Source organism: Sus scrofa, chromosome Y (genome assembly GCF_054392235.1).
Source record: "Sus scrofa isolate SSC_HxYL_T2T_F1_AM1 chromosome Y, Sscrofa_HxYL_maternal_Yorkshire_Landrace_v2.0, whole genome shotgun sequence".
In the NCBI taxonomy this organism is placed as follows: domain Eukaryota; kingdom Metazoa; phylum Chordata; class Mammalia; order Artiodactyla; family Suidae; genus Sus; species Sus scrofa.
Window position 1 is genome coordinate 14239351 of NC_139402.1, and position 17404 is coordinate 14256754.

The 17404-nt window shown below is 41.3% G+C and overlaps 1 protein-coding gene across 1 annotated transcript; it reads right to left on the bottom strand.

Annotated features, from left to right (window-relative positions):
- Positions 1-8149: 8149 nt before the first annotated feature.
- On the bottom strand, positions 8150-16346 carry LOC110257959 (endogenous retrovirus group PABLB member 1 Env polyprotein). The gene is given in 7 exon segments (XM_085009139.1): positions 8150-8359; positions 8731-8883; positions 13278-13332; positions 15050-15308; positions 15311-15832; positions 15835-16009; positions 16275-16346. Coding segments are annotated over 7 exon segments (1446 nt in total).
- Positions 16347-17404: the final 1058 nt, after the last annotated feature.

The following is a 17404-nucleotide window of genomic DNA, read 5'->3' on the forward strand; positions in this document are numbered from 1 at the left end:
TTCTGACTTACTTCACTCTGCATGAGAGTCTCTAGTTCCATCCATGTTGCCACAAATGGCATTATTTTGTTCTTTTTTATGACTGAGTAGTGTTCCATTTTGTATATCTACCATATCTTCCTAAGCAAGTCATCTGTCAATGGACATTTGGGTTGTTTCCATGCCTTGGCTATTGTGAATAGAGATGCAATGTACATTTGAGTGCCTGTGTTTTTTAAGTAGAGTTTTGTCTGGATGTATGTGCAAACATGGGATTGCTGGGTCATATGGTAGTTCTATGTAAGACTTCTAAGATACCTCCATACTGTTCTCCATAGTGGTTTTACCAGTTCACATTCCCACCAACAGTGCAGGAGGGTTCCCTTTTCCCCATGCCTCATCCAGCATTTGTTATTTGTGGATGTATTAGTGACAGCCATTCAGACTGGTGAGAGGTGGTGTCTCATGGGTGTTCTCATTTTCATGTCTCTAATAATCAGTGATGTTGAGCATTTTTTCATGTGCTTGTTGGCCATTTATACATCTACGTTGGGAAAATGTCTATTCAGGTCTTTTGCCAATTTTTCCATTGAGTTGTTGTTTTTGCTGTTTAGTGGTGTACGTTGCTTGTATATTCTAGACTCATCAGTGGCATCATTTGTGTCTATTTTCTCCCATTCCGCAAGTTGTCTTTTTGTTTTCTTTTTGGTTTCCTTTCTGTGCCAAACTTGTAAGTTTGATTAGGTCCTATTGACTTATTTTTGCTCTTAATTCCATTGCTTTGGGACACTGACCTGAGAACATATCCATGAGGTTGATGTCAGAGAGCATTTGCCTATGTTCTCTTCCAGGATTTTGATGGTTGATTTTCTTATATTTAAGTCTTTACGCCTTTTTTCAGCTTATTTTCTTATGTAGTGTGAGGGCATGTTCTAGTTTCATTGATTTACATGCAGCTGTTCAGGCTTCCCAGCAATGCTTGCTGAAAAGACTGTATTTTTCCCATTTTATGTTCTCGCATCCTTCGTCAAATATTAGTTGGACCATAGGTGTCTGGGTTAATTTCTTGGTTCTCTAGTCTGTTGCATTGGTCTATATTTCTGTTTTGGTACCAGGACCACACTGTCTTGATGACTGAGGCTTTGTAATATTGCATGAATTCTGGGAAAGTTATGCCTCCCGCTTGGTTTTTGTTCTTCAGAACTGCTTTGGCAATTCTGGGCTTTCTGTGGTTCCATACAAAGTTTTGGATTGTTTGTTCTCGTTCTGTGAAAATGTCATAGGTCAATTGATAGGGATTGTATTGAATCTGAAGATTGCTTTGGGTGGTAGTGTATCCATTTGTACAAAATTAATTTCTCCAACCCAGGATCACGGAATGTCTTTCCATTTCTTTACATCTCTTTTAGTTTCCTTGTTTAATGTTTTATAGTTCTCAGCATATAAGTGCTTTACATCCTTGTTCAGGTGTATTCCCAGGTATTTGGTTTCTTGGAGTGCAATTATAAAAGGTATTGTGTTTTTGTATTCCTCTTCTAAAGTTTCATTATTAGTATACAGAAATGTGACTGATTTCTGAATATGGATCATATACCCTGCTACGTTGCTGACTTTGCTGATCAGTTCAAAGTAGTTTTTGTGTTGTCTTTTGGGTTTTCTACACATAGTATCATCACATTTGCATCCAGTGTCAGTTTTATCGCTTCTCTTTCTACTTGGATGCCTTTCATTTCTTTGGTTTGTCTGATTGATGTGGCTAGCCCTTCCAGTAAAATGTTGAATAACAGTGGTGATAGTGGACATCCTTGTCTTGTTCTAGATTTTGGTGGAAAAGTTTTCAGCTTTTCTGCATTGAGTATTATATATGGGCCGTGGGTTTGTCATAAATGGCTTTAATTATGTTAAGGAGTGTTCCCTCTATACCTACTTAGGTAAGAGTTTTTATCGTGAAGGGCTGTTGGACTGTGTCAAATGCTTTTTCTGCATCTATTGAGATGATCATGTTGTTTTTGACTTTTCTTTTGTTAATGTGGTGTATGGCTGATTGATTTGACACTGATTGATATGTTGAACCATCCCTGTGCACCTGGGGTGAATCGCACCTGGTCATGGTGTGTGACCTTTCTGATATGTTTTGTGCATTTGGATGGTTAAACTTTTGTTGAGAATTTTTTGCATCTACATTCATCAAATTTATAGGCCTGTAGTTTTCTTTTTTGGTGGTATTTTTGTCTGTCTTGGTAATTAAGCTGCTGTTGGCATCATAGAATGTCTTTGGAAGTGTTCCTTCTTCTTCAATTTTTCAAAAATTTTAAGGAGGATGTGTATAATTTCCTCTTTGTGTGTTTGGTGTAATTTTCCTGGGAAGCCATCTGGTCCGGGATTTCTTTTGTAGGTAGTGTTTTTATAACATATTCAATTTTGTCTCTAGTGATTGCTCTGTTCAGTTGATCTATTACTTTTCAGTTCACTTTTGGCAGGATGTAAGACTCTAGAAAGTTGTCCATTTCTTCCAGGTTGTCAAATTTGTCAACAGACAATTGCTCATAATATTCTCTCATTTTTTTTTTTGTATTTCTTTACTATACATTGGACTTACATTTTCCATTTCTGATTTCGTTTATTTGGGTTATTTCTCTCATCTTTTTGGTGAGACTAGCCAGAGGTTTGCCTATATGTTGACCTTTTCAAAGAACCAGCATTTTATTTGATTGATTGTTCCTATCATTTTTGAAACTCTATTTAATTGATTTCTTCTTTGGCTTTTATTATTTCCTTTCTTCAGTCAAATTTAGGTTTTGCTGGTTCTTTCATCTTTTTCATTTTATTTATATTTCCTTTTATTTTATTTTATTTTCCCACTGTACAGCAAGCGGTCAAGTTATCCTTACATGTATACATTACAATTACATTTTTCCCCCACCCTTTGTTCCGTTGCAACATGAGTATCTAGACATAGTTCTCAATGCTATTCAGCAGGATCTCCTTGTAAATCTATTCTAAGTTGTGTCTGATAAGTCCAAGCTCCCAATCCCTCCCTCTCCCATCAGGCAGCCACAAGTCTCTTCTCCAAGTCCATGATTTTCTCTTCTGAGGAGATGTTCATTTGTGCTGGATATTAGATTCCAGGTATAAGTGATATCATATGGTATTTGCCTTTGTCTTTCTGGCTCATTTCACTCAGGATGAGATTCTCTAGTTCCATCCATGTTGCTTCAACTGGCATTATGTCATTCTTTTTTATGGCCGAGTAGTATTCCCTTGTGTATCTATACCACCTCTTCCAAATCCAATCATCTGTGGATGGACATTTGGGTTGTTTCCATGTCCTGGCTATTGTGAATAGTGCTGCAATGAACATGCGGATGCATGTGTCTCTTTTAGGTAGAGTTTTGTCCGGATGTATGCCCAAGAGTGGGATTGTGGGGTGATATGGAAGTTCTGTGTATAGATTTCTAAGGTGTCTCCAAAATGTTCTCCATAGTGGCTGTACCAGTTTACATTCCCACCAACAGTGCAGGAGGGTTCCCTTTTCTCCACACCCCCTGCAGCACTTGTTATTTGTGGATTTATTAATGATGGCCATTCTGACTGGTGTGAGGTGGTATCTCATGGTAGTTTTGACTTGCATTTCTCTTATAATCAATGATGTTGAGCCTTTTTTCATGTGTTTGCTGGCCATATGTATATCTTCCTTGGAGAAATGTCTATTCAGGTCTTTTGCCCATGTATCCATTGATTGATTGTGTTTTTTGCTGTTAGGTTGTATAAGTGGCTTATATATTCTAGAGATTAAGCCCTTGTCGGTTGCATCATTTGACACTATGTTCTCCCATTCTGAAAGTTGTCCTTTCGTTTTCTTCTGGGTTTGCTTTGCTGAGCAAAAGCTTTTCAGTTTGATGAGGTCCCATGGGTTTATTTTTGCTCGAATTTCTATTGCTTTGGGAGACTGACCTGAGAAAATACTCATGAGGTTGATGTCAGAGAGTGTTTTGCCTATGTTCTCTTCTAGGAGTTTGATGGTGTCCTGTCATATATTTAAGTCTTTCAGCCATTTGGAGTTTATTTTTGTGCATGGTGTGAGGGTGTGTTCTAGTTTCATTTCCTTGCATGCAGTTGTCCAGGTTTCCCAGCAATGCTTGCTGAATAGAATTTCTTTTTCCCATTTGATGTTCTTGCCTCCCTTGTCAAAGATTAATTGACCATAGGTGTCAGGGTTTATTTCTGGGTTCTCTATTCTGTTCCATTGGTCCGTCTGTCTCTTTTGATACCAGTACCACACACTGTTTTGATGACTGTGGCTTTGTAGTATTTCTTGAAGTCTGGGAGAGTGATGCCTCCTGCTTGGTTTTTGTTTCTCAGGATTGCTTTGGCGATTGTGGGTCTTTTGTTGTTCCATATAAATGTTTGGATTGTTTGTTCTAGTTCTGTGAAAAATGTCCTGGGGAATTTGATAGGGATTGCATTGAATGTGTAGATTGCTTTGGGTAGTATGGCCATTTTTACAATATTGATTTTCCCAATCCAGGAACATGGAATATCTTTTCATTTCTTTAAAACTTCTTTGATTTCTTTGATGAAAGTTTTATAGTCCTCGGCATATAGGTCCTTTACCTCCTTGGTCAGGTGTATTCTGAGGCATTTGATTTTGTGAGGTGCAATTTTAAAAGGTATTGTTTTTTGTATTCTTTTTCTAATATTTCTTTGTTGTTATACTGAAATGCGACTGACTTCTGCATGTTAATCTTATATCCTGCTACTTTGCTGAATCTATTAATCAGTTCAAGGAGTTTTGGTGTTGAGTCCTTAGGGTTTTCTATGTATAGGCTCATGTCGTCAGCATACAGTGACAGTTATATTACTTCTCTTCCTATATGGATGTCTGTTATTACCTTTACATTTTGGAATTTTTATTATAATTCGTCTTTGTGTAGGCTTGTTTGGGATCAGCTTGTTTTGGGCCTTCCTGTTTCTTGATATCAGTATGCTTTTGATTTGGAGAGTTTTCAGCCATAAGTTCTTCAAATATACTTTCAATCCCCTTTTATTCTTCTCCTTCTGGAATGCCTATTATTTGTAGATTGACTCACTTTATATTGCCCCATAGGTCTCATATTGCTTTTATGTTTCTTCATTTGGTTTTGTGTCTGCTGTCTCTTTGGAAGAATTACATTATGTTCTCTTCACATCACTAAATCATTCCTGTGCATTATTCATTCTGCTTTATTGCCTTAAGGTCAGTTTGTATTTCTGCAAATAAATTTCTTGTTTTTCATGGCTTCTCCTTATGTTTTCTAGTTCCTTTCTAAAGGAATCTGCATTGCTCTTCACATCCACTCTTAATTCCTTCAGTATGTTCACTATCTGCCTTCTGATCTCAATGTCTGTCAGACTGTAGAGGTCTGTTTAATTGTTGACTGCTTTAGGTGAATTATCCTGCTCCTTTAACTGGGCATGGTTTCTGTGCTTCTTCGTCTTGCTCATGTTTCTCTTTTTCTGTGAGTTTGGGGAAGCCAAACTTTTGTCCTGTATGGCTACATCTATGCAAGAGCACCCCTTTGTATTTTGGGGGGGGTTACTATTTATTTTTGGTGTGGGAGTTTGAATATTATTTCTTTGGTGTGAGCAGACTGTTTTCTCCAGGATGCTCAGTGTGTTTTCAGGGAGGAGGAGGCAATGGGTAGGGCCAGCAATCATTGCCTTTTTGGCAATGGCATCAAGGACCTGCAGGAAGTTTGCACAGGCTATTCCTAGCTGCAGGGCCCTGCAAAGTTGTAATAAGTTCTGGGCAGATCTTCAAGGTGACCAGAGCATTTGGTAGTAGCAACAGAAGGGTGTGTGAGTTCCCAGGGGAGTGAGAGTGACCACAGCTTTTGTTTGATTGCAATGCCCTCCTCTGAGGTGATTGGAATCACAGGTGGTCCCTGTTCAGGGATGCCTATTGGGAGCAGTGGCCATCTCTAGAGTCAGTGATAACTGCAGTGGTTTGGCCCTGCCACATGTACAGCATGCATGAAGAAACCTGTCTCACTTATCCCACATAGGAGGTGTTGAAAAGTGTGCTGCTAGTTGCAGGATCCTGGGATGTGACAGAGATCAGGCATGTGGGTACTGCCCAGAACATTTGACAGTGGCAACATCAAGGCAGGTGTGTTCCTGGGTGTGTGAGAGCACCAACATTTGGCATTCAGTCACCCTCCTGTGTGGTGCCCTGTAGGTGAATGGGACTACAAGTGATTTTTGTTCAGATATTTCCAATGGTAATGGGCCATGCTCATCTCTGGAATCAGGGATAACTGTGGTGGTTTTCCACCTGCTGCCTGCAGACCTGGGCTAAGAAGCACCCTGTCCCAATTAGCCCACGTATGAGGTGCTGCACTAGTTGCTCCTGATTGTAGGGTCTTGGGAAGGGACAGTGACCGAGTGTCTGGGGGCCACCCAGAGCATTTGGAAGTCACAGCTTCAGGATGGGTGTGTTCCCAGAGGAGTGAGAGCAAGAGCATATGGTGCTTGGTTGCAATGCCCTCTTTTTTTGGCACCTCCTGTGGTGAGTGGGGTCGCTGGTGGAGTCCACTCACAAGTCTCCAGTGGTGACCAGCCACATATCCTTCTGGCCTCTGATACATCCACTGCAGTCTGTCCCTTCCACTTTCAGAGCCTGAGTCTCCAGCCCCCACCTAAGCCTCTCAGTCTGTGGGGTCTAGGCCATTGGTTCAGATGATCTGTGTGGCTCTCACCCTGCTTTTCTGTTCTCAGTCCAGCTCCTATGTTTTCCTTGGCCACTTTGAGGTCCTGCTGTCTCAGCTGAACTTTTGTCAGTTAGGTGGCTTCTCAAGAGGTGAATTTCTTTTCTCATTCAGAGCCCCCTCTTGGGGATGCTAGTCTTGTCCTGATTCCTTTTCTCTCTCTTTTTCCTTCTGTTCTACCCAGTGATGCCAAGAGTTTCTTGCCCTTTTTGGAGGTTTCAGTTCTTCTGTTAGCATTCAGTTGATGACCTGTGCCAGTAGTTTTACATGTAGATGTGTTTTTAGATTTTTTTGATGTGTTTGTGGGTAAGGGTGTGCAGAACCCCTTACTCCTCTGCCATCTTGATACGCCCCCCAAAACCCCTTTTTAACAAAGTTTGTAAAAAATATAGCATTTCTCTTTGTCCTTGAGAATCAACTTTCACCACGTACCCTTATTCCTGAAATTTCAATTCCAAAAAGATGGTGGAGCTAAGGCTTCCAGAAGTCCAGGTAGAACAACTGCATCTTGAAGACACAGGCAAATTCCTCCTGGGATGACTTTGTTTCCATAAGGGAAGAAAACATTTCCCTCAGTACTTACAAGCCTCTTTCCTGCATCTTAAAGTTCCATGTCATGTAAGTGCAGGCATGGAGTTTGTGGGCCCTGTCCTAATATTTGTATATTTTTTTCTGTCAGGAGAAGCCTGGTTTATAAAATGGACTGCAAGAATGGCATGTCCTTCACTGGCCCCAGGGTCTGGATTAGTTTAGTGTATGGATCAGACATGGGGTGGGGAACCTGAATCCTGGTTATGCCTAAGATTCCATTAGCAACTTCCCTCAGGGGCCTGTATTGTGGTTTTCAGGGGGTTGTGAACCATTCTTTTAACTCAGTTTGAATGGGAGCATGCTGCTGAGCTATGGAATGGGTGGAGGTATCCCACACTCACGGCAAAAGAACAGAAGCTGGGAGAGGAAGCTTATCATCATTTGGGTGAGCAAGGGTGAGGAGGAGAGAAGGCTCGGCAAGAGAGACAGGGGTGAGAAGTGTGAAGGTGGCTCTGATTTTAGGTAAAATGTCTCTGCCAAGAATTGGGGCTGGACACCTGGTTAATATCAGGAAAGAACAGCTAAAGGGTATTCCTGATGAGGTGCAGTTTAGAGGGGGTGTTGATAAGAGTTTGGAGATTAGACCACCAACATGCAGAATAGAGACATGAGAGGGGTGTTTGTGACCTGTTAATTCAGGTCGTGATGAATAAGTGGCCCCTAGTTAAAAAAGAAAACTTACCTCCAACCAGCAGCATTACCTGCTTCTCCAATGGAGTGGTAGTTGTGGGGTCCAGAGGGGTCCAGCTGTTTCCAGAGCTGACAGACCCTCAGTCTTCTGTGATCATAACAAAGTGGCTTGGCCTGTCAAATTTGATGCTTCTGGTGTTTATTCAGGGAGGCACATGGCCCTCCCCTGAGAGGTTTCGAGTGGCCTCTCTTGTCACACCTGCAGCATGGGCCTGGAGTGTCTTGGAGCCATTGTCCAGCTGAGGGAGCCTGTATTTGTGGGAGCCCTGAGTGGCCATTGCCAGCATTTCGTATTTACCCTGATCTCTTTTTAAGTGTTGGCTCTCAGCCTCTTTATCCTGATTATTAAAGACCTTGAAGGTGAGGGTGAAGACATCCTGCTGAGGGGTTTGAGGGCCATCCTCCCACTTTTGTAATCTGTGCCTTATGTCAGGTGCAGACACAGAGATGAAGGGAAGATTTAAGAAAATATTTCTTCCTAACAGGAAAAGTTTAACTTTGTGTATATTTGGAGTGCCTCTGTTAATAAAGAAAGAAGTAAGGCAGGATTTTCATGAGGGCCTTGGCTAATTTCTTTTTGTTTTCTTTCTTTCCTTGGTAGATAAGAGCTGCTTCCCAGAGTCCTGCTCTGAGACAATTTACCAAGTGACTCTGCAGTTTGAAGCCTGGGGAATCGACCAGAGAGTCTGTTTGGAGCCTGTCTCAGGACTGGTATTGCCCTCACTCTTTGGGTCTTATTTTGCCAGTGGAGGTCATCTGTGTGGGCCTGAGTGGCCAACCAGGCCCTTTCCTTTTCCTTGGGGTAGAGGATGTAGGATAAGGTGATATCAACATCATTGAAGGTAAGGTCATGGGACTGAGTGATTTGGTCAAATTCCTAACATAGGTGGAGGGGTCAGAAGAGAAGGAGTCTAATCTTTTTTACAACTTAAGAGGGATTGGACAAGGAATTAGGGACATGGACCCAGACAATCCCTTCAGTTCCTGCAGTATCCCCTAATGGGACAAAATGAGCTAGTTGGGAGGTGTTTTGGGAGGCAGGAATTTGGACCCATGAATGTGTACAAGGAGGAGAGAAATTGGGGTCTGTATCTGGTTTAGGATTGGGAGAAGCTGATGAAAGTTTGGTGGGGGGAGGAGGATTTTGAGTTGGTGGGAGAGCTGGAGGCATGGAGATATTTGTATTGGGGAGAATAATGATCTGCAGAATCAAAGCAGGAGCTGTCAGAATGAGAGGGACTATGACATGCATGATGGAGAAGAATTTGAAAGGTGGAGCAAGAAGAACAGAGGGAGGGATGTGAGCTGAGGGTAAAGACTGCCTGAGCATAGGGAATTTTATACCACTTGTCATTACAGGGACAAAAGTTATTGAGGTCACTGAAGACATTGAAATTGAAGGTAGACTTGTGGTTGCCAGGGGGAGTGGGACGGGGAGGGAGTAGGATGGATGAGGAGCTTGGTGTTAATAGATGCATACTATTGCTTTTGGAATTGATTAGTAATGAGATCCTGCTGTGTATCACTGGGAATTTTGCCTAGTCACTTATTATAGAGCATGTTAATGTGAGATAAAAGTATATATACATGTATGTATAACTGGTCACCATGCTGTACAGCGATGAAGAAGAAAATTGACAGACCACAGTGAACCAGCTATAATGGAAACAAATATCATTACATAAAAACCTGAAAGTGGGCTTTTGGGTCCATGGAGAGCCATTATGAAATGTATATCCTGTGCATGCTGAGTTAAAAAGAATTAAAAATGCTTGGACCTAACATCTCCTTTTGGGGAGATTCTGAATTTCAGAAGAGGCAGCCAAGAGGTGTGTTCTGTGGAGGAGTGGAGGGCATATTCCACATGATGAAGACTAAGAGGGGATGTGGGGTAAGGAAAGGGCCAACTCCCAAAGCTGCTTATTAGGCTGATTGTCTCTAAAGTCTGGATAGTGGATGCTGAGGGACAGAGAGAGAGGTTTTGCTCTGATGTGGATGTCCCCAGATGAGAGGGATGGGGCCAAGTGTCTATGCATTCTACAGACCTAGTGTGATGCTTTGTTGCAGAAGGTTGTACTCTGATGTGCCAGAGGAACTGGGGCCCAAGAGCCATGCTGACAGGAGACCCAGAAAAGTGGCAATTACTCACCCAAGTATAAGAAGTCAAGTGTTGGATGCAGAGTCAGTCACAGAAATGTTAGGTGTTCCTCCCTGCTTGAGCAGGAGAGGATTTGTGCAGAGGTGCCTGGATCAGGGACCCAAACCTCAGTGGGGTCCAGAGGTTAAGCCAGGAAGAACTGCCCCTGCCTTCTGCTCTCTGGGTTTCAAACCCAGGAGTTTTGGGCACCACTGATCTTCCCATTCCCTCACCATTCCCTCTTGGGTTTTAGCACCAGATGTGAATTTTGCTGAGGGAGGAGTGGGCAAGGGCATTTGATAAACAGGAGAGATTTATTAATGGCTCAGGAGGGCACCAGCCTTGACTGTGAGGAGATTCCAGGCTTATAAAGGATCTGTGGCAGGAATCTGTGGTAGGAGTTCATGGCAGGAACTTTGATGGGAACAATGAAGAAAGAGGAGGGGAAGGTCAAGGGAGGTGTAGGTGGTTGAGTCCCATGACAGAGAGCAGGTAATCCCCATAGGAGATTAACCTATGCAGGCAGTTGTTTTCCTCAGGCCACTGTTTCTTGCTGTCCAACTTGAGCATTCAGTTCTCAGAGAGGGTGTCCATAGCACATCTGCATGGTGAACAGCCCTATATTTGGGCTATGGGGGTATGTCTTCATCCTGAGGAGAACCTGCCATTTTCACAGTCATATTAGCACAGCATATATGATTCTTTTAATATGTCTGTAACTATATGGTAAATATTCATGAAGTAAAGATTTTGAGTGAACTTAGGGCCTCTATCATTAGGGAAAACCTAACAATTGGGAGATAAATCATAACAAGAGAGTTTATATGTAAAATTTATTTATATATGGGTAAAAGGAAAATTGCTATTGTTGAAGGAGCCACAGAATATCTTAAAAAAACAATAAGGATTAATAATCTTTTTTATATTTTTTAGAATATAAAGGAAGGAGACTGTGGGGTGTTGGAGCGGAAATAACAAAGGCAAAGAGTCAGGAGCACTGAGGTTTCACATATGCTTGTTGACCAGCAAATGGCCAGGGGATCTGAGAGAAAGTGAGGCCTTCATATCATTATGGGGTGGTAGGTTTTCTAGGGGCTTGTGCCTGAAGTAACCAGTGTCAGACTTAGCATCCGGCTACATAGGAGTCATAGGAGGAAAGGGTGAGTACTTTCCTAGATATCATCATGCAGGGGTAGGGGGAGAGGGTGAGAATGTTGCAACATAGATTGTGTGCTGAAGGTTAAGTCAAATGTAGTCAGGGCCATCATTGTTCCAGACAGTCCATTCCTGGTTGGAAATGATAAGGGGGTGGGCAGTTGGGTGGTTTCATCTGGCTCTCTGAATATCATTGCATAAGAATCTATGAACATAGGAGTATAAATATAAAATAGGACCTAGATTTTGTGAAACAGTCTTAATATTGAGAAACAGGTTTCTCCTTTGCAAGATGAGACTTCATTTTCGGTAAGAACTTTTGTTGGTTCGTGGCTGAAAGAAGTTTTAAAATAAAGGTGTGACTGGATTACTATTATGACCTTGGTAAATAATATTTAATATGTGTTGAAGAAATACATAATGCATTCTATATTTATCACATTTTAGGAGGCATTTTTTTCACAACTAGAAAGAGTGTCAAATTTGGCAGTATGTCTTAGTGTAAAGCAGTTCTTTTTTTTTTTTTTTTTTGTCTTTTTGCTATTTCTTTGGGCCGCTCCCGCGGCATAGGGAGGTTCCCAGGCTAGGGGTCGAATTGAAGCTGTAGCCACTGGTCTACGCCAGAGCCACAACAAAATGGGATCTGAGCCGTGTCTGCAACCTACACCACAGATCACGGCAATGTCAGATATTTAACCCACTGAGCAAGGGCAGGGACCGAACCCGCAATGTCATGGTTCCTAGTTGGATTCATTAACCACTGCGCCATGACGGGAACTCCTGTAATGCAGTTCTTAATTCAGAATGCTGCTTATTAACAAAAGGTAATAAAATTTCTTTTCATTAAATATTTTGTGATGATATAACATACACCATGGAAGGTAGCTTCATGAAATTTGACAGTTGTTTTTTTTTCCAATTTTTTTGGAAAATGTTAAAGATATCTCTACTTTTCAAGACATTTCCATAGATTTCCAAATGCAGACTTTGTGGGGGATTTATTGGTACAATGTTTAGTATATGTGAAAAAATAGTAGTTCATGTTAAGAGGTAAAAAAGTCTCATTAAATTGTGGCTGAGAATTTTGGGGTGCTAGAATGGCAGGATCATATATGAAAGAAGGCATCTTTGTGGATATCAGGGGAAGATGGCCTAATTCAGTTGACTCCTAGCTCCAAATTACAAATCATACCTTGAATCAAAATCATAGGGGAGAGTGAAGAGTTTTATCCTGAAAAGATGCATATAATATGTTGTATGGTACTTACCCATATGAAGAATAAATTTATTTTGGTCTCTGCATCTCTTTAAGAGTTAGCATTGTTGTACAGGGGTTTTTTTATCTTAGTTGTGGGAAGCTTTCCTAAATTGGGTGGAAATGTCTTTAGTTATATTTATCCAATACGTGTAAAATTTAACTCGCAGACAGAATGTGGATGGGAATGGGATTCTACAAGAGAAGTAGTAACTTAGCAAGGTGAAAAGAGGAGACCAGGGTAGTGATGACACAGTGACAGGTGTAGAGAACCTCATTTCAGTACCAGGCTCAGGAAGTTTCAGGGTGAGGGCAAAATCACTTTTCCTGTACTCTAAACCCATGGAGCAGCAAATAAACAAGTAATCAGCCCCTTCTAATTTTTCTCATTCTCTCCCTTGTGAACTGAAGTTTGGCACTTGCCTTCAGGCTGTACATGGAGTAAAACAGGAGCCACTACAACTACCACCCTGCAGCACACCCTGAAGGGAGTTCAGGGTGGAGACTGGGAGTGAGGCACTCTGTGCTCTAGGAAACCTGGAAGAACAGGCTTTTCAGACAATCAGATATTTTTAGGAGCTTTTATGTGCCCAATTCTTGCATCTCCTCATATCTAGAAAACACTAAAATCCTTAATGCTGATGTCTGCTCCTTGCTAGTCTCCTTCAGCAGAGCAGCAACAAAATTTATAAAATGTATGTGTGCTTCATGCACCACCCCTAACCTTTATCATATCCTGATATTTCCCCTTCCCTCCTTTGGGTGGTAGTTCAGCCCATCTGCAGGTAAGAATAAAGAATGTCCCAGTCATCTGTGAATTCAGTCACCTCCAAGTGAGCTGAGAGCCAGTGGGCCTTTCAGGCTATCAAATCTCAGGATATTGATCATCTTAGCTGAGGTGCATATCAAAGGAATGGCTTCAGTGAGCCCAGGGCTCTTTGATTCCTGCTACCTGCCCTTTCTTCCAAAAACTCCTATAGATCCTGGCTCCCCCCTCACCACCTCAGAGCTGTTTCTCAGGGTGACTTGAGATGCTGTCTCCTGGGTCTAAGTCCTAATTTCACCCCAAATCATACATAACTCTCAACTTTCAGGTTGTGTAATTTTTTAGATGACACTCTGCATAGACCAAAGTATTTAACAGTGGTTGAGTCCACATAAATACAGTGATTTTAAGTGGCAACAGTGGACCATTTTCTGAGTTATTCAGAAATATGGGGCATAGGCTATGTGAGGACAAACAAGTACACTTGCCTGAAGGCCCTTTTACTCTGGGCCTCTCTTTAGCTTGACATGCTACATTTTAGACTATTGAAAGCCCACTTCTAAACTCCAAGATTTTTCTCTATGTTCACGATTTCATAAGTGCTTTCCAAACCTAAACTTGAGAGGACAGCTTACATTTTCTGAGGAGTAGAGAGTGAGTGTGGTGGTCAGAAAGATGCAATCTGCATTCATATTGCATTTGATGTATAGATGGCTTGGGGAAGAATGGGTTTCATTTCTCATATCTCTCCTCTTAAGCCCAGGATACATGTCTTCTCTATAATTATTTGCTTGAGGTCCATTATGCTCTCATGAGCATCATTATCATCATAATTTGATGAACCTACTGTTGTAAGATTCTTCTTTTGCTCACATTCATCCTTAGCATGGATTATTTGGAAAGGACTTTTTTTACAACTTTGGGAGGGTAATTACATGATCTGCAAATGATCACTATATTTCCTCCCTTTTATTACTTGATATTTAGATATATATATGCTTTATTATTCCCTCTTCTTTTCTCAACAGGGTGCCTATAGTGTCCTTTTTTTAATCTCTTCCTTTTCAAATGCTCATTGTATCTATTTTCTGACATTATAATTGATTCATTTGGATGTTATCTCTCTGACCCACTACTTGCAAAGATGTCTTCCATTCATATTTGTTGCACCTCAGATCTTCTTGCAGTATCTTCTGTCCTTTCTTTTTTTTTGGTTTGTTTATTGATTTTTGCAGGCTAATTGATCTAATTACCTGCACTGTTGTAGAATTTCCAGAAATCACCTCAGAGTACACTTGAAGATGGAGAACAGTTTTACTAACACCAAATGCTTTCCAATCATAGACCCCAATCAGAAAGGGAGAGATACATTTATATTTCTTGCTTATGTGTCTAACATGCTATATTAACTTTTAATTATGTGCAGTATACAGAAAGATATATAGCTGTGCAGAATGTCTTACATTGTTACTTTGATGATTAATCTCAAGAACAATCTAGCTATTTTTTGAATACTTGAGAACAATCAAGACTCAGAGTTTCTCAAGTCCTAATGACTCTGTTTTTCTCAGAGCCCTCATGTGGGTCCCCTTAAGTTCACCCAGATGGATGGTGGCAGCGAGATGTATTCACTCTTGTCAGGCTCCCTATTCCCTTTTCCACACCCCTACATTTCCCCCTCTGGATGCTCATCTTCCTCGATGTGCATCAGTCACTGGCAAATACTGAACCTCGAGGGGTGGACTTGGAACATAAATCCTAGATGGGATGCATCAAGCTGAGTAGCACAGTTAAAATTACAAGGGCCAAGGAATAGCAATAGTAGTGGAATAACTACGATAAGCATTACATTTTTCCACAAGTCCCCTTTTACCCAAGACGAAACAGAAGTCCACAGAGGAAAATTATTATTAGACATTGCCCTAACTTGATTCCTGATATCATTTAACACAACAGTTACATTATCAGAGAGATCAGGAATATATACAAACATTCTGCTTTTATGATGGCACATGTCCCTTCTTGGGCAGCTGTTAGGTCTAGTGTCATTCCATTTTGAAGGACAGCCTTTTTCATCAGGACTTGTTCAGTATTAAATGCCTTTATAGCTTTCATTTCATCATCGATTAAAGCTTGCTTGGTAAAGTAAGTTAAAACTTCTACCCTCAGCATGATATCTGTCATTCCTGGTGATGGGACACATACAGCTGCCAAGTAATCCTACAGAATTGCAAAGACAGATCATGCCCAACAAGCATGCAAGTAAGGGATATTAATAAGGGGTTGATCTAGAGATGATAAAATATTTCCATGGGTGAAAGCATATCCTGAAGTACACCTTCTTTCCCATCCTGGTGGCAACCACAGCCACAAGTTTGTCGCACATATCCAGTGGGTCCCATTGGGGGTAATCCAATGGATTCCAGAATTATTTCTCCAGCCTGTCCCTGGTCATAGAGAGATTGTCTCTGGGTTATAAGTCACTGGAATAGTGTGGGTGCAGTGTTCTGTGGTAAGTAACCCATATGTTTTCAATCCTTTGGGTTTATCAGATTATCATTAAATCCTCTTCTATGTTCATTTTGCTCCCAACAAATAGTTGCTGATTCTTTTCATCATCACTTTTCTGAGGCAACCCACATATACTCATTCCAAATCTGATAAAATTGATCAAAATACCTACTGCGTTCCTTTGAGTTTTTTTGGCAGTCCTATAATATGCCATATAATACTGGAAGGCTCTTTCCCTAGCAGTTGTGTAGTTGAAGATAACATTTTGTCCCTCAGTAGAGTCAAAGGTAGCACCCTGACAGCAAGACTAGGAAGTAATATTATGCATACTCAAACTAGCAATATGAGAATTTTGCTGGTACAAAAGGTCAAGTCACGCTGGCAGAAAGGTGATACCCACCAAGGCAGTCCATCCATTACAGGCATTGGCAGGGCTCTACATACCCAGAAGCTGGATTGGTTGAGATAGTTTGCATGGGAATGGGTCCATGTCATGAAGACATTGTCCTGGGTCATTGCTTTGTTCAGATGTCATAGCAGAGCAGGATTGTCTCCAGTAGCCACAAAATGCTCTGAGCTGAAGTCATTTTCCTCCTTTTTATTTTTTTTGTGAGGCTGAGCCTCAGTTGTCAGTCTGGATCTCTCTCTCTACCTCCCTCAAGGCATCTTTGTCAGCAGCAATCTTTACGCTAGTGTGCTGAATCCAAGGAAGAATGCCTCTGACCTTAATTGCAGCGGGGATGTCTAGTACCACAGTGTATGGACCAGCCCAGAAAGGTTGAATGTTTTTTTTTTAAATATTTTACCCACACCATATTTCCTGGCTTATAAGAGTGAACCCCCACTCCCAGCAGGATAGGGAGCCTTTCCTGGGTGAAGCTGGTTATTTCTTCCATCGCCTTTCCCAACTGGTCCATCTGCTGTGACATACCCAATTCCTTAGAGACCAAGAGGTCCCCTCTCAAATATCTTTTCAAAGGAGGAGGGCACCTGAACAGAATCTCATAAGGGGAATAGTCTGGCAATCACAATGTCATTCTGATTTTCCTGAGGTGTTATTGGCAGAAGATCTACGCAGCTCAGTCCTGTTTCATGTGTTAATTTGGCCAATGCTGTTTTAACTGTTCTGTTCATTTTTTCTTTTTATTGTTCCTGAGCTATGTGGTTAAGAGGCTTCTTGTAATTTCCATCTAATGCCCAATAGCTTACTTAGAAGTTGAATTATCTCTGCCACAAAATCTGTCCCATTGTCAGATCCAATGATGAGGGGCACAAATCTCTCCATATACCTCAAGCCACTTCTCCTGCCTTTTCAGTCCTTGCCAGGTATACCTCCACCCACCCTGAATAGGTACATGGTAGGACAAGTAGATATTTATAGCCCTGGCAAGGTGTCACTCCAGAAAAATCAACTTCCAAACTTTCCAAGAAGAGGGTGCCTTTTACTTGTAAATTCCAGGAGGCAATTGAGTCTTTGGTGCTGCATTATTCTCAGTGCAAGTGACACATTGTTGACCTGAGCACCCAGAGCGGTTACTGGGGAATAATGCAATTCCTAGTTAATATATCATAAG